Below are 22,912 nucleotides of genomic sequence, written 5' to 3'. Positions count from 1 at the left end.
ATTTGGTGGTGAAGTTTGGGTAATAGGTCAAGGCTAGAGATAGGTTTTTTAGGAGTCATATGAGTAGGAAAAATAGTTGAACCCATAGTATTGCTAAAGGGATAGTGTAAAGAAAATGTATGAGTATAGAACATAAATCCTTGCTACTCCTTCCTCAAACACCATCTGATATCTCTTTTCTTTTCAGTCATACTTTTTTATAGAGTTATCTGTTTTCATTCTTTTCCTCCCACTTATCTTCCAACTTCTGCAGCATGACTTTTGCCTTCAATGTCTCTATGGATGGTCTCGGCACTGACATAAAGACCTTTGTGTTGCTAAATTCTTGGACACTTTTTGGCTCCTCCTTTTCTCTATAGCAACTGTTCTTGTTGACCACTCACTCATACATTTAGTCATTCAACAAATTCAGGGGAGGCCTCAGAGATACAGTATTGATATTCAGTTCCTATACTTTGATAGAACTCTAAAAACATTCTGAATCATTATGACTGCCTTTTTTTCCTTCTACCTCTCTGCTTCTCAGTCCCCTTTGCATTTTGGTTTCCCAGCTTCTGCCTTAGGCCCTCTTCACATTCTTCTTCTTTCTTGACTAAAGACTTTATTATTTTTACTTAGAGCAGTTTTAGGTGGGAAGTTTTAGTTTTGAGGGGAAGATACAGAGATCTCTAGGTCTTGGTTTCTGAAAGGGACTTGTTTTGTGTAAGCAAACTCCTAGGTTTCCCTGGTGGCTCATTGGTAAAGAACTCGCCTGACAATGTAATAGACACGGGTTCAATCCCTGGGTGGGGAAGGCCCCTTGGAGAAGGAAATGACAAACCACCCCAGTATCCTTGCCTAGGAAATCACATGGACAGAAGAGCCTGGTGGGCTACAGTCCATGAGGTCACAAGAGTCGGCCGTGACTTAACAACTGAAATAATTAACAAAGCACACCTGTTACACGCTAGGGTTCTTACCAACCTAATCCGGTTTAAGCTTCATAAAGTGGTAAGAGTTATTATCATCGTCTTTATTTCACAAGTAAGAAGACTGAAGTTGAGGAGACAAGTAACTTAGTCACATTCAGGGCAGGGATTCGGATTCAGATGGATTCACACATAAATTTGAGACCGTGTCAACCTCGTTTCCTTGCACCAGTCTCCTCCAGTTCCACTGCCCTGTATAATCCTGGGCTAGATAACCACTGTCCGTGTATTTTTAACTGCCCAAGGAATTAGCTGGATTTTGTTGTGTTTTTAAAGAAAGCAAAAGGCATTTCACTGACTGTGTAGGTTTTTAGAGAGGTCTTGTGTGAGGAAACAAATCCCGAGAATGTCAGCTTGTTTACTAGATTCTTTCAAATGAATTTCCTCCGAAGCCCAGATCTCAGATCTCTTCCCAAGGCGCAAAACTTTTCCGTCTCCAAGGCGACAGAGAGTAGTCCCTCCTTTCTCGTTCTCTCGCGCGTATGGATGACGTCACACGGCGAGGTTCTCTGACGTAAGAGTTTCCTGTCCACCATCTTTGTCCCTGGCAGAGTGGGTTTTGCGCAGTGGCTTAGACCTGGAGAAGGAGTCGTGACGTGCGGGAAACCATTACAACATCGCTCGGGCCGTGCTCTCTGGCCGCTGCTGCCACCCCCGCCCTTGCCTACGGTGAGTTGTAGGCGGCTAACTTTGGGGTGTGTCCCTTTTTGATGGAGATAGGGGATCCCCAGACTTGGTTGGAGACAGGCGGAGGAGAGGAAATCCGAGGACCGTGACCGTTGAAGATGGAGTGAGCCGTCGGGTGTGACCGTTGTGAGGAAGAGGGTTGGAGAAAAGGACTCCACCGCTGGGGCGGGGCGAGGGAATCCTCGGGGTGGGAATTAGGGGGCTCTGGGGAAAAGATATGTTCGAAGTCGGGGGGTTAAGAGGGTCAGAGGCCAGGGGTGTGGCTGGCGGAGACCGGAGGCCGAGGAGAGAACCTTGCTTCTTCCCGGTTTGGGGTCGTTCTCTGAGAGGCTAGGACACGCTCAGCTGAGGAAAGGGAAAAGGGGTTCTCCAGAGCTTTGCTCCTAGATGGGTAAACCTCGCCGTCGTCCGTCATTTGAGGTTAAGAGACGCCTCTCCTCTGCTTCGTAATGGAGGAACATAGCCGTAGAATTTTGACCACCTCGGGAAAGAAGAGGAATTCCTGACACCGGAGAAAGGGAAGAAAAACCCAGAGAATTGACCCGATATGAGAGAGGGGGAAGCTCTTGGGAGTAAATCTTAGCCCGGAATTTTTTCTTCGGGGTCTTAGAAGGAACGGTCTGGTTTGAGAAAGGCTGTGGATTAAGACAGAGGTAGAGAAACTGGAACTTCCTGTTAATTCCATTTTTTTTTTTAATCCAAATAATTTATTCATGCTGTTAGTTTTTACAGCATTCTTCTGTTTGGGGGCAGACTTTTTTTTTTTAACTAGATTACGAAGCGATGTGAATAAAGTGTGGCTGCTTCATTAAACTTTTTACTTTTAAAGGTCTTTAAAATGCCAAACACAGTTAACAATCATTGTGGTTTAAAAGAGAAAGTAAAAAAAAACCGCGGTAAGTTTAGAAAAGACAGAATGACCAAGAAAGTGGTCTCAGTGAGGAACAATTTAAATTATTAATCACCTTGCTGGTATACTTCTGTTGCTTAGCCTCAGGGTACACTTACAAGGTAATAATAGAAAGCAGCAGATGAAGGAGATGCAGCTGTACAAGAAAACGTGTAACACTTTGCCAGTGGTGACTAAGCCTGGTGGGAAGGTGAGAACTGTTTACAGGTATTTGACAGTTTAAACTCCCAAAGAAGCAGAAAGTAGAGTGTGTTCTGCAGATAGCTTCACTGAAAGTTGGGTGGTAAAATTAGTATAAAGCTGACATTCTGTGAGGGCTTCCCTGGTGGCTCCTTTGCTGTAGGCGTGGGTTTGATCCCTGGCTTGGGAAGATCCCCTGCAGAAGGAAATGGCAGTCCACTCCAGTATTCCTTCCTGGGAAATCCCATGGACAGAGAAATCTAGCGGGCTTCAGTCCATGGAGTCACAAAACAGTAGGATGCAACTTAACCACCAAACAACATTCTGTGACTTAAGAGACTCAAGAAAACCTGGTTCTTCCATCTTTTTTTTTCCTTCTTTAAACACACCTATATTTTCAGTCAGTCATTTCAGTCACTCAGTCTTGTCTTATTCTTGGCCACCCCGTGGACTGCAGCACAGCAGGCCTCCCTGTCCATCACCAACTCCCAGAGTGTACTCAAACTCATGTCCATTGAGTCAGTGATGCCATCCAGCCATCTCATCCTCTGTCCCCTTCTCCTCCTGCCTTCAATCTTTCCTAGCATCAGGGTCTTTTCAAATGAGTCAGCTCTTCGCATCAGGTGGCCAAAGTATTGGAGTTTCAGCTTCACCATCAGTCCTTCCAGTGAATATTCAGGACTGATCTCCTTTAGAATGGACTGGTTGGATCTCCTTGTAGTCCAGGCGACTCTCAAGAGTCTTCTCCAACACCACAATTCAAAAGCATCAATTCTTCGGTGCTCAGCTTTCTACCTGTGTTTTAACAGATTACATTTTAGGCACAGTTCTGAATCAAGCTGAACAAGGAACGAATTAGGAAGGACACATTTTCTTTTCTTCCTTCTTTCTCTCCATCCAGGCGTAAGTTTTCCAGAGTTTATTTCAATTAAGAATTGGATGTAGGGGAGGGGGCAAAAAAAAAAAAGAATTGGATGTAAAACTTAAGACCTTTTTTCTTACTGTATGATACTAGCAGAGTACTTTGTAGTCATTTTTAAATGGAAATGATAGGTATGTCTGTTGTAATGAGTTATCTGTTGTAATTTTGTATGCAATAAATGATACATGAAGATGTGTTATTGAAATGTCTAATTAGCACTTCTCATCCTTATGCTTGTAATGAAAGATTACTAGAACGACCTGTCCGCTTTATAATTTGGTTAATTCTGTTCACTTTTTCCCATGGGCACCAGCTGTGTAAAGTCCAACTTTACATGAAGAGAGTGAATTTAGTGGCTTCACTAACTCTAAATTAGCTGCTATTTCCCAGAGAGCCGTTTGAAATTAAGACCCCTATTAATTTTTTTCTGACCTTATTCTCTTTAGGGGCACCAGAAGGAAGGAGGAATAGTTGAGAAAGAAAAACTGTCACAGCCTATATTTACTAGAAACTAGGTTATGTTAAATCTAGATGTGTAATCCTATACAGAGAGGCCTTTTCTGAAATGCAGTGACATCACACTCTGGGCTAGGAAAGTTAGAGAAATTGTGCTTTTGACTGTGTCAGCCTTATTTATTTTTTAAAACAATGTCCTGAGGCCATACCTCAAGCCCATAGAGCAGCCGATGGATGACTTGTTTAGTTTGATCTGGTAAAAAGGTAGTGTGAGTTCCAATTCCATGTTGGCTTCGCTTTGCTGTGGATGTCTCCTGAGGAATAACTTATCTCCCTCTCCCCAGAAGAACTTGATTTTTTTTTTTTTAGTTAGAGTATAGCCAATTAACAATATTAGTTTCAGTCAGCAGAGCCACTCAGCCAAACACATACATGTATCCATTCTCCCCCAAACTCCGCTCCCATCCAGGCTAGATCTTTGAGGCTTTTCAGCAAATACTTTATTTATTCTTTGAGCTCTGTCTTTATCTTGGCTGCCTTTTTGGAGTGGGGGGGCACTTCTAAAACAGACAGCAGTTTTCACCGTCCTATGTTTTAGAGAATCTATGTTCATCTCTGGCATGTGATTGTCTTATTTAAAAATACATGCATATGCATCTTTTGAGGTGAAATTCACAGAAAATTAACCATTTTTGAGTGAACAGTTCGGTGGCATTTAGTACATTTACAGTATTGTGCAATTCTGCCTCTTTATTTTTGTTTAATTTTAGTTTTTTTTTTTTTTTGGAGTTTCTTTGGCTTAAGGCAGAAGCTAACATGATAAAATGTTTCTCTGCTGGTAGCTGTAAGGGATATTACATTACTCTTGTGTAGGACAGAGTGAAGGAAGAGAGTGGTAAGTTTCTCCCTTCTCTTTAAAAGCAGGGCTTTTAATTTAGTATCTAAAGATGATGTACTTGACTTTCTCCTCTTCGCTGAAGTTTTGTGGTTTGGTACATTATTCCCTAGTTAAGAACACTTGGTGCTCACAATGGATAGGACAAAAATCTCTTCCTCAGTGATAAAGATTGTTAGGGGAGGTAATGAAATTGTGTGAGTCACTATTAAAGTAGGATTTAAGGCTAGGTTAATTTAGTGTGTAATAGATGTGTGCTGAAAATTTGTTAGGAATTTAATATGTGTGAATGTGCTTTAGGAAACACAACAATTTGGGGGCCCTTTTTCAAAGAAACAATGAAAAATTCCAAGCAGCTTTTGTTTTTAAATCTTGAGCAAGTTTTAAGCTTTGGTGACCCCATAGGATTTAGAGTGGCATAATCACATCCTGGAGAGACCATAATGGCCTTGAGCTATGGCCTTCCTGTCACGTTCTAGCAATCATTTCTGTATACTGGTTTTCCTCTTTGTGTATGTAAGTTCTTGGGCTTTCCAGGTGGCTCAGTGTGGTAAAGAATCCACCTGCCAGTGCAGGAGACACAGGTTCGGTCCCTGTGTCAGCAAGATCCCCTGAGGAGGAAATAGCAGCCCACTCCAGTATTCTTGCAGGGAAAATCCCATGAACAAAGGAGCCTGAAGGGCTACAGTCCATGGGATTTCAGAGTCAGACTGACTGAGCACACAGTGCAATGCCATGCGTAAGTTCTTAGATAAGTTCCGATTTATTCCAAGTCTCCTATGTGAAGGACTCCTTTCTTCAGTTTGCCCACTTCACATTTAGTTTACATTGTGAATGGATTAAATGATTATAACATTCTTTGAATTTTTGCTAGAAAGGCGTTATGAAAATATTACATAAGGCAAGTCTTTGTAACAGTTACTTTAAATTGTAACAAATAAGCTGAAAACAGAAATTCTTGTTTTCTATAATGATTTATGTGAGTTCTAGCTCACTTTTAACACAGTAAATTCAGTGAAATTCTGTTACAACCTAAAGCACTATTGTATATAAGGATCAGGATTATAAATATTAAGTAGCTGCTTGGAAAGATAGCAAATGAGTCTAATTTCTCTTAAATTACCCAAGTAGTAAATTTTAGAGAACAAAGTTGAGCCAAGCTCTTGTCACTACTTCATGATTTTGTGGCTCTTTTTTCCTTAATTACGTTGATTTGTTTAGTGCTTAGGTCTTTTCTCTCATATTCATAAGTACCATTGTTTGTAAAGGTGTGGTCACTCAAATTTGCCAAATGTATTATCACTGATGTTATTTTGACCTGAAAGTAATGAGCAGGTCCTGGGGCATCTGTCGTAAATTTGGTGATAAGTAGTAGTAAAAATGGTGGTAAGAAAGAAGATACCTTTTTTTAAGTGCAGAACGAATATTATTAACAGAAATTTAACGTATTTGAAGAAATCAAGTACATTGGACAAAGTCTGTAGAATTTCTCAAATCAGAAAACACTGTTTCGTTATTTGGGGAGAAATGTGATTAGTCCATACTGGTTTTGTTTTATGAGTGGAGCCTTATGTCAGCTGAGTTAGTTCTGGAAATTGGAAGGGAAAGGTAAAGTTCAAGCTGGTACCCATGTTCTTTTAAGTTTTAAGATCAGTTCTGATTCTTTTTTATACTCAGTGTGACTAAACAGATATCTGAGTTCTTTGCATTGTTTTTAAGTGTAAACTGATATCATTTCTTTTGGGGAATACTTTTGGGGGTAATTGTAGGTTGTTGGAAATATGAAACAATTTTTAAGGCCTCTCTAGATGTTTGTCATGAAAGAATATTGTCCTACTAATTTAGACTTCCCTTTTTTTTTTTCTGAAAGCGATTCCTTTTATTGATACATGTGATGGTGAATAGATTGATACAATTATTTTCTCTTTCAGTTTTTCTATGCTTCTAAGAGACTCTGGGAATAAGTCAGATTTGCCTTAATAGAAAGTGATAGGGAGATCTTTCAACACAAACTTTGTCTTAAGTATTGGAGTGGCTAATGGAGATGCAGTTAAAGAAAGATCTAGCTTTAGGTCTTAGAGGCTCTGAGAAGATAATTGTGGATAAAATCATAAAGCCATGATAGGTTCAGGTTTTCACTCTCTTCCATTAAGCCTTTGGAGTTTGCTCCAATTAGCTTTTTGACATAAGAGTTTCATTCTTAACTATCCTTGCATCCCTTTGGATCACCCATGATGGTAAGGATGAAGAGACTCATTGTGGAATGTAGGTAGTCTCATATATAAATGTTCTTAAAATTAGCTGAATCCCTTGTTGGACCCAAATAACTCAGATAAAGGTATTCTTTTCTCTTGCTCTAGGTGCACATTAAAGATCCAAAACCATGACTGACTCCAAGTACTTCACAACCAATAAAAAGGGTAAGTATGAGAACTTGATAAAAGCCTTTTTTTTACGATTCTTCAAAAGTGATGGTGTAAGATTGCTTCAGGTAGAATGCTCCTGCTCTCTTCAGAGATGCATGTCTTGGACCATCTCACTGGGAATCTGCTGCTTCTACAGAAAGGTGTATTGAACAGATTTTTAGAGTATAGGTTTTTAGAGATACAACTGTAATGCACATCATTTTGACTTGAACATTTTAGTGAAAGGAAGAGATCCAAGATTGATCCACTGAAGATTGATAGGTCTGAGGAGGGTGAAAGAGGAAGAAGCACATTTATTCTCTTTTTTTAAAAAATTGAAGTGTAGTTGGTTTACAGTGTTGTGTTCGTTTCTGGTGTACGCAAGAGTAATTCAGTCGTGTGTGTGTATGTGTGTATTCTTTTTCAGATTGTTTCCTAAAATAGCTTATTACAAGATATTGAATATAGTTCCCTGTGCTGCTCAGTAGAACCTTATTGTTTGTTTATTTAATACAGAGTAGTGTGTATCTCCTAATCCCAAGGTCCTAATATATCTCCCCTCACTCTTCCCCATTGCTCTGATAACCATAAGTTTGTTTTCTGTTTTGTAAGTAAGTCCATTTGTATCATTTTTTTTTAGATTCCACATATAAGTGATATCATGTATTTGTCTTTCTCTGTGTGATTTAACTTCACTTAGTATGGTAATCTCTAGGTCTCTCCATGTTGCTGCAAATGGCAGAGTTTCATTCTTTTTTATGGCTGGGTAATATTCCATAGTGTGCATAAGTCCCATGTTCTCTATCATTTCATCTGTCATGGACACTTAGGCTGCTTCCATGTCTTGGCTGTTGTAAATAGTGCTGCTGTGACCATTGGGGTGCATGTATCTTTTCAAAGTAGAATTTTCTCTGGATATACACCCAGGAGTGGCATTGTTGGATCATATGGTGACTCTAGTTTTTTAAGGAACTCGCACAGTGTTTTTCATAGTGGCTGTACCAAAGTCTTTTGTTTTTTTCCTTGGAAACAAGCATTTTATAACAAGGAGTATTAGTAAAGCAATATAGCAGTAAAAAGTAAAATTAAGGTTCTCTTCCTATCTATTCTTGTTCCTGATGGGAACTTGATCTGTGTCCTTAATCTTTTCTGTGCATATATTAATACATATGATTGAAAAAAATTTTAACCACAAAAAAGAGATGATACAAAACAGTGCATGGAAACTTGATATTTTCTTATCCTTGCACTCATGCATTGTTTTGCATGACCTCTTTTTGTTAAAGATAAAAATGTGATGCACTGAGAAGCACATACCATTATTTATGAATTACAGCTGCCAAAATGCATAACCTCAATGTAATTATGAGAAGATACCCATGAAAAATGAGGGTGTTCTTTAAAATGACTGTCCTGTGCTTTTTAAAAATGTCATTATAATGAAAGACAAAGGCTGACCAGCTGTTTCAGATTAAAGGATACTGAGACATGACAGTAAATGTAACGCATGATCCTGAATTGGATTCTGGCCCAAGGGGGATAGGGATAAAATTACTATAGAGGACATTATTAAGATCATTAAGTCTGTATAGATTAGATAATGTATTACTGTGAAATTTCCCGATTTTCATCATTGTATTATGGTTACGTAATGTAATTCCTTGTTCTTAGAAATTACACACTGATATAATGTAGGGCTAAAGAGATGTAACGTCTACAGTTTGTTGAATGAATCAGAAAAAAGTTATAAATATATAAAGAAGTATGATAGAGCAAATGTGGTGTAACATTAGAAATTGGGGAGTTTTACAGATTTTCTGTAAGATTAAAATTATTTCAAAAGAAAAAATGGGAGGGCAGGTACAGTGCCTGGAGCACCAGAAAGTTATCTAGAAAGCCCAAGCATATTTGTCATTTGTTCTGTCATTTGGAATTAATTAAGGGTAAACAAAGATACAACCTGGTGGCTCAGAGGTTAAAGCGTCTGCCTGGAATGCGGGAGACCTGGGTTCGATCCCTTGGTCAGGACGATCCCCTGGAGAAGGCAATGGCAACCCACTCCAGTACTCTTGCCTGGAGAATCCCATGGAGGGAGGAGCCTGGCGGGCTACAGTCCACGGGATCACAGAGTTGGACACGACTGAGCGACTTCACTTTCTTCTAAACAGGCTCTTCCACTGTAATACAGAAAACACCATGGAGCACTGCTTATTACATCAGCTGTTAGTCCATGGTTTTCAACCTTGCTGACACATTGAAATGGCCCAGTGAAACAGAGGAGGTGATGTCCAGTCCTCCCCTGCACATGTCTTTATTTGTTTGGTCTGGGATATGACTTTGATGGGAGTTTTAAAAGCTCCCCAGATTTTTCCAGTGTTTGGCTGAGATTGAGAGCTATTGCTAGCTGCTTGGTAGAGTTGATGAAGGGGAGAAAGAAGGGGGAAAGATAAGAATTTAATAAAGCGGTAGTATGTATGAGATTCCTTGCCTCACTCAATGCCCCTTGGCTCCACCCAGCTTCTTCTGTTTATATTGCTTACACCTTAGAAAATCCTTTAGCCCCGGTCATTCATTTTCAGCTTTATTTCTGATTCTCTTATCATTCTGAAATGTATTTATTTCTTCTATTAACATTTTTTGTGCTTTGATGACCTAGATGTTGTGTGAAAGTCAAAGTGAAAGTCGCTCAGTCATGTTGACTCTTTGCGACCCTTCAGTGCATGGAATTCTCCAGGCCAGAATACTAGAGTGGGTAGCCTTTCCCTTCTCCAGGGGATCTTCCCAACCCAGGGATCGAACCCAGGTCTCCCACATTGCAGGCAGATTCTTTACCAGCTGAGCCACAAGGGAAGCCCAGATGTTGTGTATAATGATACAAAAAGATGTAATTTAAAAACTCACCTAATTCTTCAAACCTTCTCTTACAGTGGGTCATGGTAACCTTTTTTTAAATTCAGGGATTTTTGTACAAGTTTGAGACTTACAGATGAATCACATACCACATTTTAAAAAATGGATAGATTGTGTTCCTTTTACTTCCTATAACACCCACCAGAACTGCCTCTTTAAATTTATGCTATTGGAGTTGGAATAATTTCAGTTACATCCTATTTTGATTCTTCGACTCCTGCTGCTATTCACAATTCAGATTTTCTGAAACCCTGCTGCTTGTTTTTTACTTTTCCCAGAAGTAAATGATGAGAACTCTTGACAGCTGGATTTGGCAGCAGAGGACTTGGAGAAGAGGAGGATGACTCTTTAAAGGGCCCAGCTTTTCTGTCTGTGCTATTTTTATAGTAGCTGTCAAATAAAGGGGTGATATTTGTCAAAATTTGTTTGCTTTGTTGGCAGTAGATCTTGATGTAACAAGCTTTTTTAGTGCTTATCTTCGGTGCTTCTTACTGGTTTCATCCTTCTCATTTAGAGGCTTCAGCAGATCACATTGTTTGCTGGTGCCACTATTCCTATACTGGTGAGCAAGGCTGAAATGAACATTAAGAACAGTGGAAGAAAATGAGGCAGTACTCTAGATGGGAAGTTGAAGTGGCAGTAGTCAGCTTCTTTTTCGTAGTGTTACAGTATATTTTCTTTCTTTTAAAACCAGTTGAGAGTTGTTACTTTCTTATTTCGGCTCCAGCTTTCTTAAGGTAGGTGAACCTAGGCCTTAAAATAGTAGTGACAGTCCTGGCATTTCACAGTGCAGAGCTTGAGCAGTCATTGAAGAATGTACATTTAGAAATGACTGGTTTGTACCATTCTTGAAGCTTCAGTATGATTATTTCTGTTGTTAGCTTGATTGAACAAGGATAGGGCTTTAAATCCCATTGACAACTTAAAGTACTGATTAGAGCAGTGATTTTCAACCCTGTATGGTTAGAATCACTTGGGGAAACTTTAAAAAATATGAACATAGGAGTTTTACTGTCTGAAAGTCTGATTTACTTGGTTCAGAATGGAGCCTGAGCATTGGTATTTTTAGATCCCTCCCAGGTAAGAATGTGTAGACAATGTTGGAAAATTCTTCAGTTAAAAAAGTTGGGAGAAACCATTCTAAGGCCAGTTCTGTTACGCGCTAGCTCTGTGACCTTGGATCCTCACTTTGTGGAGTTGAGAGTAGTGAATGAAAAGTCTCTTGTGGTTTGAAAACATTGATTTGTGAACTTGTTTCCTGCCTACATTTATTTTTTCCTCAGGACTTGGAAATTCTGATGGGAGATCATCCCTCAGATGCCATTCTCTCCCCATTGCAGAAAAATACCACATCTTTGCTGTTTTTAAACTCTTGTTTCCGTTGCAGCCTTGCCCCTGGTTAGCTGCTGTGGTGTTACTTTACATAGTGCAGTGTTGTGCTCTCATTTTCTGACCCTGGGACCTCATCTGTTTGTTCTCTTCCAGGAGAAATCTTTGAATTAAAGGCTGAACTCAACAATGAAAAGAAAGAAAAGAGGAAGGAGGCTGTGAAGAAAGTGATTGCTGCTATGACTGTGGGGAAAGACGTTAGGTAAGGGTGACCTCTCCTGTCTTGCTCACTTTAGACTCTTACTCTAGTGGCTTTTACTGCTTTTCATTTAAGGCTATTACGATAAGAATGTATAAGAATTAGTTTGTCCCACTGAAAACATTAGGAAGTGTAGTTGATTTTATATTAACACTGTGACCAAGTGTGGTGTTTTTAAAAGAGTGTGAAACCAGTTTGATTTCGTTTGCATACAGATCTAGCATAAAACCTCCTGAGAGCTGGCACAATCACAAATCTGTTGCTAAGGTAGTTTTAGAAGATGATAAAAATATACAGAGGAACAGAAGCCCATGTGTAGTTTAATTGGCTCATGCCAGTGCCTCAACTGTACAACTCTGCATTGAGTTGCTGAATTCAAGATGAAAATCAATGGTAACAAAATCCAAATGGTCTATTTTTTTCTCCCTCTTTTCCCCCTGTAATTTAGCAGGACCATTTGGAAATAAGGATAGTCTGCAGGCCCCTGAGAATTCCTGATATCCTTTCCATGAATTCCATGAGGTCAAAGCTATTCTTGTAATAATACTTAGGTCTTTTATGCCCTTTTCAGTGTGTTGATATTTGCACTGCTGGTGCCGTATTCTGAATTAAGGCAATGTGCCAGACCATAACAGTAGTCACTGTATCCTTCACCACCATGTGCTTGCAGGAAAAAAGGGCAGTTTCACTTAGGATTGTCCTTCATGAAGCACTACAAATTTATTTCAGTAAACCTTGAATCTGAGTTCAGGTCTTTTTAATATTCCATGTGATGAAACAGGAATTTGCATAACGTACTTCTGCATAGCAGAATGTGACGGTTGATTTGAAAAAGATCCCTTGCACAGTTATTTGACTTGGGAATACCATTCTATGCGAAAGGATGATTGACAGACAAAATTATAGTTAATCAGACTTAATATTTGGGAGATATTTTATTAAAAAAAAAAAAATCAGAGAAGGCAATCGCACCCCACTCCAGTACTCTTGCCTGGAAGATCCCATGGATGGAGGAGCCTGGTAGGCTGCGGTCCATGGGGTCGCTAAGAGTCGGACACGACTGAGCGACTTCACTTTCACTTTTCACTTTCATGCATTGGAGAAGGAAATGGCAACCCACTCCAGTGTTCTTGCCTGGAGAATCCCAGGGATGGGGGAGCCTGGTGGGCTGCCGTCTATGAGGTCGCACAGAGTCAGACACGACTGAAGTGACTTACCTTACCTTACCTTATAAAAAATGAACAAAGTGAACCTGTCACTTCAAAGGAAAAAATTTGACAGTAGATACATTTCGACTTTAAAAATTAGAGTGTTGGAAAACTTGTGTCTCCCATCATGAACTTGATAGTTTCCAATACTTAGAGATTTTTCTGATGAGATTGGTGGTGAAATTAATGAATGTGATTATTTGGTGCTGGGCAGAAAGTGAGGAGGAGCTAAAAAGCCTCTTGATGAAAGTGAAAGAGGAGAGTGAAAAAGTTGGCTTAAAGCTCAACATTCAGAAAACTAAGATCATGGCATCTGGTCTCATCACTTCATGGGAAATAGATGGGGAAACAGTGTTAGACTTTATTTTTCTGAGCTCCAAAACCACTGCAGACAGTGATTGCAGCCATGAAATTAAAAGACGCTTACTCCTTGGAAGGAAAGTTATGACCAACCTAGATAGCATATTAAAAAGCAGAGACATTACTTTGCCAACAAAGGTCCGTCTAGTCAAGGCTGTGGTTTTTCCAGTGGTCATGTATGGATGTGAGAGTTGGACTGTGAAGAAAGCTGAGTGCCGAAGAAAGCTGACTGTGAAAGTTGATGCTTTTGAACTGTGGTGTTGGAGAACTCCTTGGACTGCAAGGAGGTCCAGACAATCCATCCTAAAGGAGATCAGTCCTGGGTGTTCATTGGAAGGACTGATGCTAAAGCTGAAACTCCAATACTTTGGCCACTTCATGCGAAGAGTTGACTCATTGGAAAAGACCCTGATGCTGGGAGGGACTGGGGGCAGGAGGAGAAGGGGACGACAGAGGATGAGATGGCTGGATGATATCACTGACTCGATGGACATGAGTTTGAGTAAACTCTGCAAGTTGGTGATGGACAGGGAGGCCTGGCGTGCTGCAACTCATTGGGTTGCAAAGAGTCAGACATGACTGAGCTGCAACTCATGGGGTTGCAAAGAGTCAGACATGACTGAGCGACTGAACTGAACTGAATGAAATGTGACAACCTAGAGATGACCTGCATAACTCATTGAACCAATGTTTTCCAAATAACCAGTGCGTATATCATAAAGTTATGCATGGGTAAAAGATCCATTCAAAATAAATGGTAAATGAATGGATTTTAGTTCAATCAAGTACAGAAAGTTTATCAATATGGTTTCAGATTCCATATTGCACCCAACTTTTAAGAAACTATGATTTGTGGACTAAAAAAAAAACCAAAGGAAAAAACGATCATTTGTCTGACTTTAATGTGTCAAAGCAGAGACGTTACTTTGCCAACAAAGGTCCGTCTAGTCAAGGCTATGGTTTTTCCAGTGGTCCTGTATGGATATGAGAGTTGGACTATAAAGCAAGCTGAGTGCAGAAGAATTGATGCTTTTGAACTGTGATGTTGGGGAAGACTCTTGAGAGTCCCTTGGACTGCAAGGAGATCCAACCAGTCCATCCTAAAGGAGATCAGTCCTGGGTGTTCATTGGTAGGACTGATGAAGCTGAAACTCCAATACTTTGGCCACCTGATGCAAAGAGCTGACTCATTGGAAAAGACCCTGATGCTGGAAAATATTGAGGGCAGGAGGAGAAGGGGACGAAAGAGGATGAGATGGTTGGATGGCATCACCGACTCAGTGGACATGGATTTGGGTGGATTCTGGGAGTTGGTGATGGACAGGGAGGCTTGGCGTGCTGCAGTTCATGGGGTCACAAAGAGTCAGACACAACTAAGCGACTGAACTGAACTGACTGAATGTGTCAAAGAACACCCAGTTATGTGAAAAAGCTATTAAAATACTCCATTTTGCAATTTATATATGTGTATGAAGATGTGTTTTCTTCTTTATACTTCAGTTAAAGCAACATTCTACAGTAGATTGAATGCAGTAGCAGATGTGAGAATCCAGCTGTTTTTGCTTAAGTGAAAGTGAAAAGTGAGTGAAAGTGTTAATCACTCAGTTGTGTTTGACTCTTTGCAACCCCATGGACTGTAGCTCTCTGTCCATAGGATTTCCTAGGCAAGAAGACTGGAATGGGTTGCCATTGCCTTCTCTAGCGGATCTTCCCAACCCAGGGATCTCCTGTATTACAGGCAGATTCTTTACTGTCTGAGTCACCAGGGAAGCCCAAAGCCACGCCCAACATGGGGCTTGAACCCATGACCCTGAGATTGGGACTCAATTTTTGCTTAAACTAGACATTAAAGAGATTTGCAGAAATTAAAACAATGTCATCTTAATTTTTTTTAAAAAGTAAAATAGATTTTTACTTTATAAAATATGTTAATATGAAGCACATTTATTTTTTTATCAGTTGAGTCAAACGCTGCTGATAAGAAATGGATGAGTGTAAGAAGTAAATGCCAGCATCTAGGGGTGGAATGTTGTTCTAACACAAACATCTGAGGTTCTAAGGCTAATGATGACCTTATGTCATTAAGAAAAGGGAGAATCAAATTTAAGTGCATTGTGTCAGGCAGGGTGATAGATGTTTTTAGTTAACAGTGTTTTTGTTTAATAGTTCTCATATCTTCTGAACTAGAGGTTATTCTGAATTATAAGTTATTCCATGTTAGAGATCTAGAAAGGTATGCTCAGAGGGCTAAAGAATAATCCCAAACTCATACAGCTAGCGGTAATGTAGCCAGGATTCCAACCTAGTTGTGGGTCCCAGTACCCATTACTGGTCACTGCCTTCATGGGTGTATGTATATAATAGAGTTTAAATCTGTATATGCATACACACGGGCTTCCCTGGTGGCTCAACTGGTAAAGAATCCATCTGTCAATGCAGGAGATGCAAAATATGCAGGTTCAATCCCTGGGTTGGGAAGATCCCCTGGAGAAGGAAATGGCTACCCATTCCAGTATTCTTGCCTGCAGAATCCCATGGACAGAGGAGCCTGGCGGGCTATAGTCATAGAGTCACAAAGAGTTGGACACGACTGGGAGACTAAACATGCATACACTCACGTGTTCAGGACTGTTTTGTTTTCTGAAAATGGTTAAAATTTTGAACAAAGGCTTTATCTGACAACTGTTTTAATAAGGACACCAACCAAGTAAGTTCCCACTGGTTAGAGATGGAAGAATATGCACACTGAAAAGCATAGCAACTGTAGTGCTTTGAAACTGCAAAGAATTGGTATGAAGAATACTGTTAACTTTTTTGTGTGTGACACAGTGATTTTTTAAATAATTTGTAAAGAGATACACTAAGATGTATATCTAGGATTTGTTTAGAAATGGTTTAGAGCAATTAGATGGGGAGGGACTGGGGAAGGGAAAGTGGGTTGAGGTTGTATATGAAACAAGATCAGGTATGCATCAATATTTACAGCTGGGTGATGGATGCATCAGGTTCATTAAACTGCTGTCTCCACTTCGAACATTTTCAAAGTAAAAGGTTTTTTAAAAATCTAGTTTTCAGTATCTTCTTGAGACCATTACTGTAGTTTCTTGAGTAATTCATTTCTGTGATATCATCACTGCATTCGTCCTCTCATCAGATTACTTTTTAAATTAAGGCTTTTTCTTTGTGTTCTATCCAACATCTTGGCACCAATATCAATTCACCTTCCCTTTCTTTCTTCTCAGCTCTCTCTTTCCAGATGTAGTGAACTGTATGCAGACGGATAATCTGGAACTGAAGAAGCTTGTGTATCTCTACTTGATGAACTATGCCAAGAGTCAGCCAGACATGGCCATCATGGCTGTCAACAGCTTTGTGAAGGTAACTTTTTCTCAGGGACTCAAGAACAGTTTCTTCTATCTCAGAAAGCCTTTTAAGAAGTGTCTCTTGATATGGTTAGCGTTGCAAATAAGCAAACTCTGTTCCAAAAGAGGGCTTCTAGAGAAGTATTGGCGACGAGTAGGAATGTTGATGATTTAAGCATTCTGTATGCTGGCATTTGTCATCCAGTTAGACCATATGGTGAGCCTTCTGTCAGCTGGGCTTGGTACATCCTTGCCAGATGGGAGAAGAAAGCCAGGTGAAGTGTCACTCTTAACCCTCCATGGCAGACAAAGGTTGGGCGTATCATTATAGTGTCAGTAACGTGGGGCCTTATCTATTTGTCTTTGTAGAAAGTATGCTTATGTTTCAGAAGTAGTGGAAACTATAGAAGCTGCCTTTTCATTTTGTTTTAATAAATATTACAACAGTTGATTAACATTTTGTTGTTATTATGGAAATTTTCAAACATACTCAAGTAGAGGAAATAGTGTAGTAAGTTCCTAAATACCCCCTTGTGGTTTCAGTAGTTACCAGCCTATGACCAGTCTTGTTTAACTTATACTCTCCATACATGCTTTCCTGACCCCTGCCTCCTCTCCTGCTGGATGATTTTAAAGCAAATTTCAAACATCCTAAGGATGAAAAATCATTTAATCAACTGACCATCAAAGAAAGTCCTTAATACTATTGTATATCCAGTTAAATTTCTCATATGATTAGATATGATGAACATAATAATAAAGTTGTTTCTGTTAGAAATTGGGATTTTTTTTGTTTTGTTTACTTATTGTTTTTTTCCTCTGTCTGTAATTCAGTGTATGTTAGAAGCAAGAATTAGACGGCATTTCTAAAATTAGCTGCTATTGTTCATTGAAAAAAATGAACATTATGCTTTCTTCTCATGGAATTTTTTGTGTGTGTGTATATTTAGCTAAAAAATGTACAGAATCAAAATAACATTTGGTGATTCACAGATGTATGATATCATTGGAAATAATTTAGGTTACATTTTTTTAAAGTTAGCTTGTGTATAGGTTTATAAGGTTTAAAGAAATCTTTTAATACAGGGCAATCTAAGGGGTATTCCTTCATGGTAAGTGCTCTGTTAATATTTGTACTGTATTTGGAGGCACTTGCTAGGAAAGGAGAATGTATGTTAATCAGGATTTCAGCGGATCTCTCTGCTGCTTCACTTAAGGAACTTCTGGGCGGCCCAGACCAGCTTCTGGAGTCTCTTTTGTTTTCTTGGCTGTAGGCCCCAGATATATCCAGCCCTCTTTTCTCCTTGCTTGATTCTTGTGGAGTGGGACACATCTTTCCAGTTTCTGTTTTTTTCCTGTGGCAGAATACAAGCCCAGAGCCCTTTTCTCTTTTTAGTGCAGGTCACTAACGGCCATGAGGATAGTAACACCAGCTGTCTGAGTTTCTGCCCAGCTCTGGAACGGATCCTACAGGCCATGTCTTCATTGTCTATATAAAAGAGTTAAATGAATTCCTAGCCTAATCTCTTTGAATAGGCAACTAAATTTTGTACTGGAAAATGTGGGTTCTGATATAGACTATAACTAGAAACCTACATTAATTATTCTTTTGTGACTTAGAGAAATCAGACTGTTAAGTTTTAGACACCATGTACACCAGTAGTTCTCAATGATTGTTGTCTTTAGGATTGTGAAGATCCCAATCCTCTGATTCGAGCTTTGGCAGTCAGAACCATGGGGTGCATCCGGGTGGACAAGATTACAGAGTATCTCTGTGAGCCCCTCCGCAAGTGCTTAAAGGATGAAGATCCCTACGTCCGGAAGACAGCAGCAGTCTGCGTGGCAAAACTCCATGACATCAATGCCCAGATGGTGGAAGATCAGGGATTTCTGGATTCTCTGCGGGATCTCATAGCAGATTCAAATCCAATGGTAATGTGTTTCCACTTTTTTATGAGAGAGCAGTATTTAAAATGGGTCTCTTTTAAAAAGCATGTTTAAAATAAATCTTTGGGACATTGAGCCATAGGTTAGCTATGTGAAGCATGATTTCCATGGGACCCAAATATTGTCTGTCTCATACCCTACTGAGCTGAAAACCAAGTCCTAATATACAAATAGTATATATATGCCATTTACTTATTTATACTTTTCATTATAGGAATTTTCAAACATCTTCAAAATTAGAGTTACTAAATGAGTAAATAAAATAAACTCAGTTACCATCACCAGGTTCAATAATTATTAATACATGCTAGTCTGTTTTACCTGTTTTCTTCTCCTACCCCCTACTTATATATGGGTAACTTAAAGATGTCACACATGAATGGGTCTCTGTTTGAATTTAATGTATCATTATAATTAATAATAACTTTTAATAATCTTAACCTGTTTTTATACAACAAATCAAGATGATTTGAGCAGATTTTCACAAGTATCTTTGAGAAAACTTTTAGAGAAAATTTAAGGCTACTTAATAGAATTGTGAGAAACTGTTTCAGGAATGCCTTACGTTTTACTGTATCTTGAAGATTTTCCTAGAACAGGTGTTTAGCATTCAGATCAGATTAGATCAGTAGCTCAGTCGTGTCCGACTCTTGGCGACCCCATGAATCGCAGCACGCCAGGCCTCCCTGTCCATCACCAACTCCTGGAGTTCACTGAGACTCACATCCATCGAGTCAGTGATGCCATCCAGCCATCTCATCCTCTGTCGTCCCCTTCTCCTGCCTCTAATCCCTCCCAGCATCAGAGTCTTTTCCAATGAGTCAACTCTTCGCATGAGGTGGCCAAAGTACTGGAGTTTCAGCTTTAGCATCATTCCTTCCAAAGAAATCCCAGGGTAGCATTAGGGATTATTAAATTGTTGGACCATGCTGCCCTCTAAATAGGAAGTTTTTCTTATTTCCTTTCTTGAACATCTTGATAAGAAGGTGCCCAGGAGGCAGAATTTAAGGAGGCATTCATTTTCAGGTCCCCACTCTACCTGCGCAAGCTTGAGAGTGGAATACCTCTCTCCCGCCTTATTCTCAGTTCAGTCGCTCAGTCGTGTCTGACTCTTTGTGACTCCATGAATCACAGAATGCCAGGCCTCCCTGTCCATCACCAACTCCCGGAGTCTACTCAAACTCATGGTCACTGAGTTGGTGATGCCATCCAACCATCTCATCCTCTGTTCCCTTCTCCTCCTCCCTTCAATCTTTCCCAGCATCAGGGTCTTTTCAAATAAGTCAGTTCTTCACATCAGGCCAATACTTTGGCCAAAGTACTGGAGTTTCAGCTTCAGCATCTGTCCTTCCAGTGAATATTCTGGACTGATTTCCTTTACGATGAACTGATTGGATCTCCTTGGCCTTATTTTGCAAACATTTAAATCATTTGTTTGAGCTCTTCATTCTTGTTATTTTAGTGAAGAACCGAAAAGCTTGGACTAAGAAACACATATATGTTCACATGCCTGCTTTTGTTCTTGAACCCATACTTTTCATCTAAACTGTATGTCCTGTTTTTTTTGCCAGAAGTATTGCTGTTTTTAGACTGCTGGTTTTCCTTTTTATCAGTTGGGTCAAATTTTGCTGATAAGAAATGAATGAGTATAAGAATGTGAAGTAAATTCCAGTATCTAGTGGTGGAATGGAAGGTATAATAAATCAAACATCTGAGAAGGTCCTAAGGCTAATGATGACCTTCCTTATACCATTAAGAAAGAAAGAGAGGCTTCTCGGATGGTCCAGCGGTTGGGAATCTGCCTAGCAATGCAGGATTCGATATCTTGTCTGAGAAAATCCCATTTGCTGTGGAGCAACTAAGCCATTGCGCCACAACTGAGCCCTCACGCCTAGAGCCTGTGCTCCGCAATAAGACAAGCCACCACGACTACGTGCACCGCAACTAGAGAGTAGCCCCCACTCCACTCGCAGCCCTCGTGCGCAGCAACAGAAGACCCAGGGCAGCCAATAAATGAGTAATTTTAAAAAGATGAAAGTGCATTCTATGTCAGGCATAGTGATAGGTGCTTTTACTTAAGGTTTTTTAAGTAGTTCTCCTATCTTCTGAACTAGAAGTTATTCTGAATTAGAGGTTATTCTGTGATAGTGATCAAGTAGTGTATACTTCAGTTCACTCAGTCATATCCGACTCTTTGCTACCCCATGAACTGCAGCACGCCTAAGTAGTTCTCCTATCTTCTGAACTAGAAGTTATTCTGAATTAGAGTTTATTCTGTGATAGCAATCAAGTAGTGTATACTTCAGTTCAGTTCAGTCACTCAGTCGTGTCCAACTCTTTGCTACCCCATGAACTGCAGCACACCAGGTCTCCCTGTCCGTCACCAACTCTTGGAATCCACCCAAACCCATGTCCATTGAGTTGGTTATGCTGTCCAACCATCTCATCCTCTGTGGTCCCCTTCTCCTGCCCTCAGTCTTTCCCAGCATCAGGGTCTTTTCAAATGAGTCAGTTCTTCACATCAGGTGGCCAAAGTACTGCAGTTTCAGCTTCAACATCAGTCCTACCAATGAACACCCAGGACTGATCTCCTTTAGGATGGACTGGTTGGATCTCCTTGTAGTCCAAGGGACTCTCACTTGGAGAAGCTAAAGAATAATCCCAGCGTCACTCAGCTAGTGGTACTGTGGCCAGAATTCTAACCTGGTTCTGAGCCCTAGTACCCATCAGTGGTTACTGCCTCCGTGGGTATGTATATACATGATATAATTTAAATATATATATGTACATATATATTTAGGACTGTTTGGTTTTCTGAAAATGGTTAAAATTTTGAACAAATAAAGGCCTTAATTATCTGACGACTGTTCTAATAAGGAAATCCTCTGAACCCTTTTATTCTCATGATAGGTATGAGTCCAGTTTTACTGCTCTTGAGGGAGAATTTTGTTCTACTTTTTCAGAAGTTGCCCCACATGGTGGCAGCACTGCACCAGCAACCATCAGAACCACTTGCAGAAGGAATTGATGCTTCGTGGTTCTACCTGAGTAGTTTTCTTATAGCTCACTTTAGAAGGGCATCCTAGATGTGGAGGCACCAGAACATCTGGAGAAATGACTTTGAAATCAGAGGGTGAAATGTCAATTAAAATCTGATTACTTTTTTGGTGGACGGAGCCTTGCTTGTGGATCTTAGTTCCCTGACCAGGAAGGTAGCTAAGCGCATCACTATACCATCACTGTACTTAGTTCCCTAACCAGGGATTGAACACTGGCTCTTGGTAGTGAGAGCATGGAGTCCAAACCACTAGACCTCCAGGGAATTTCCATTACAATATTAATTTAAAAGGTACTGATCCCTTTGATATCTGTACAGATTCATATGGTAAGACCTTTTCTGAGGAATTAGAGCTGAGCTTATCTTTAAAGGCCAACTTTATTAGTCCATTTTGTTGAAAGTAAGTGTGTACTTAGAATGAGGAAGCACTTTCCTGCAAGAGGAGGATAACTCCCATGATTTCTTCACACATATCAGAATTTTGAAAGTTCCGGTCTCCGTAAATTGATATTTGCAAGAAAGATACGCTTTTGGGTGATAGTGACTTTTCTCTAGCTTTTTATCCACAGATTAGGATTTTCCCTCTTACTGCAATTTTTCTTTTCTCTCTCAGAGGCATTTTGAGATATTCCAATTTCTGTTAATGTTTACATTGGAATCTGCTCCCCGAGACTTCCCTGGACAGCCCCACCACATGTGCTTTGCTTTTTGTTTGTGAATTTAGGTCTCCTGAATCCTTTGGCTCCGTGCCTTAGCCCCTTTGATCTTGTCTTGGAAGCCTTCTCAGTTCTGTTATCACTCTGAGAACTGCCCCGGGAATGTCCCTCTTCCATTGCTCTGTTCTCTCAGCCGAAGTACAAACTACTGAATTAGTTAAAACAGCAACACCCCCAGAGTCACGTTTTTCATTTGTTGAGGGTTTTTCTGCACAAGCAGCATGCTCTCAGAACTTGGCCCCAGTGTGGCCTTCAGCAAAGGCTCTAGTTAAATTGGCAGCTCCTTTTTTTTTTTTCCCTCAGCTTCTTTTAATTTAAACTTATTCTGGAAAGCTCTCTT

The 22,912-nt window shown here is 40.0% G+C and overlaps 1 protein-coding gene across 5 annotated transcripts in view; it reads left to right on the top strand.

Moving 5' to 3' along the window:
• Positions 1 to 22,912, top strand: part of AP2B1 (adaptor related protein complex 2 subunit beta 1) — a 114,983-nt gene that overhangs the window by 4,487 nt on the left and 87,584 nt on the right. For 2 of the 5 annotated variants that reach the window (XM_061390359.1, XM_061390356.1), the window contains exons 2-5: positions 7,379 to 7,438; positions 11,819 to 11,924; positions 16,732 to 16,867; positions 18,538 to 18,783. In XM_061390359.1, the coding sequence (XP_061246343.1) occupies positions 7,402 to 7,438; positions 11,819 to 11,924; positions 16,732 to 16,867; positions 18,538 to 18,783 (525 nt within the window). In that variant the 5' untranslated portion in view covers positions 7,379 to 7,401. Of the gene's footprint in view, positions 1 to 1,466; positions 1,638 to 1,875; positions 2,756 to 7,378; positions 7,439 to 11,818; positions 11,925 to 16,731; positions 16,868 to 18,537; positions 18,784 to 22,912 lie in introns of those variants that run through there. The other 3 variants (XM_061390358.1, XM_061390355.1, XM_061390357.1) reach the window with 3 other exon arrangements.

The sequence above is a fragment of the Bos javanicus genome, chromosome 19 (assembly GCF_032452875.1).
Source record: "Bos javanicus breed banteng chromosome 19, ARS-OSU_banteng_1.0, whole genome shotgun sequence".
Lineage (NCBI taxonomy): Eukaryota > Metazoa > Chordata > Mammalia > Artiodactyla > Bovidae > Bos > Bos javanicus.
Note: the sequence above shows the minus strand (reverse complement) of the source record. Positions and strands in the feature narration are given on the sequence as shown.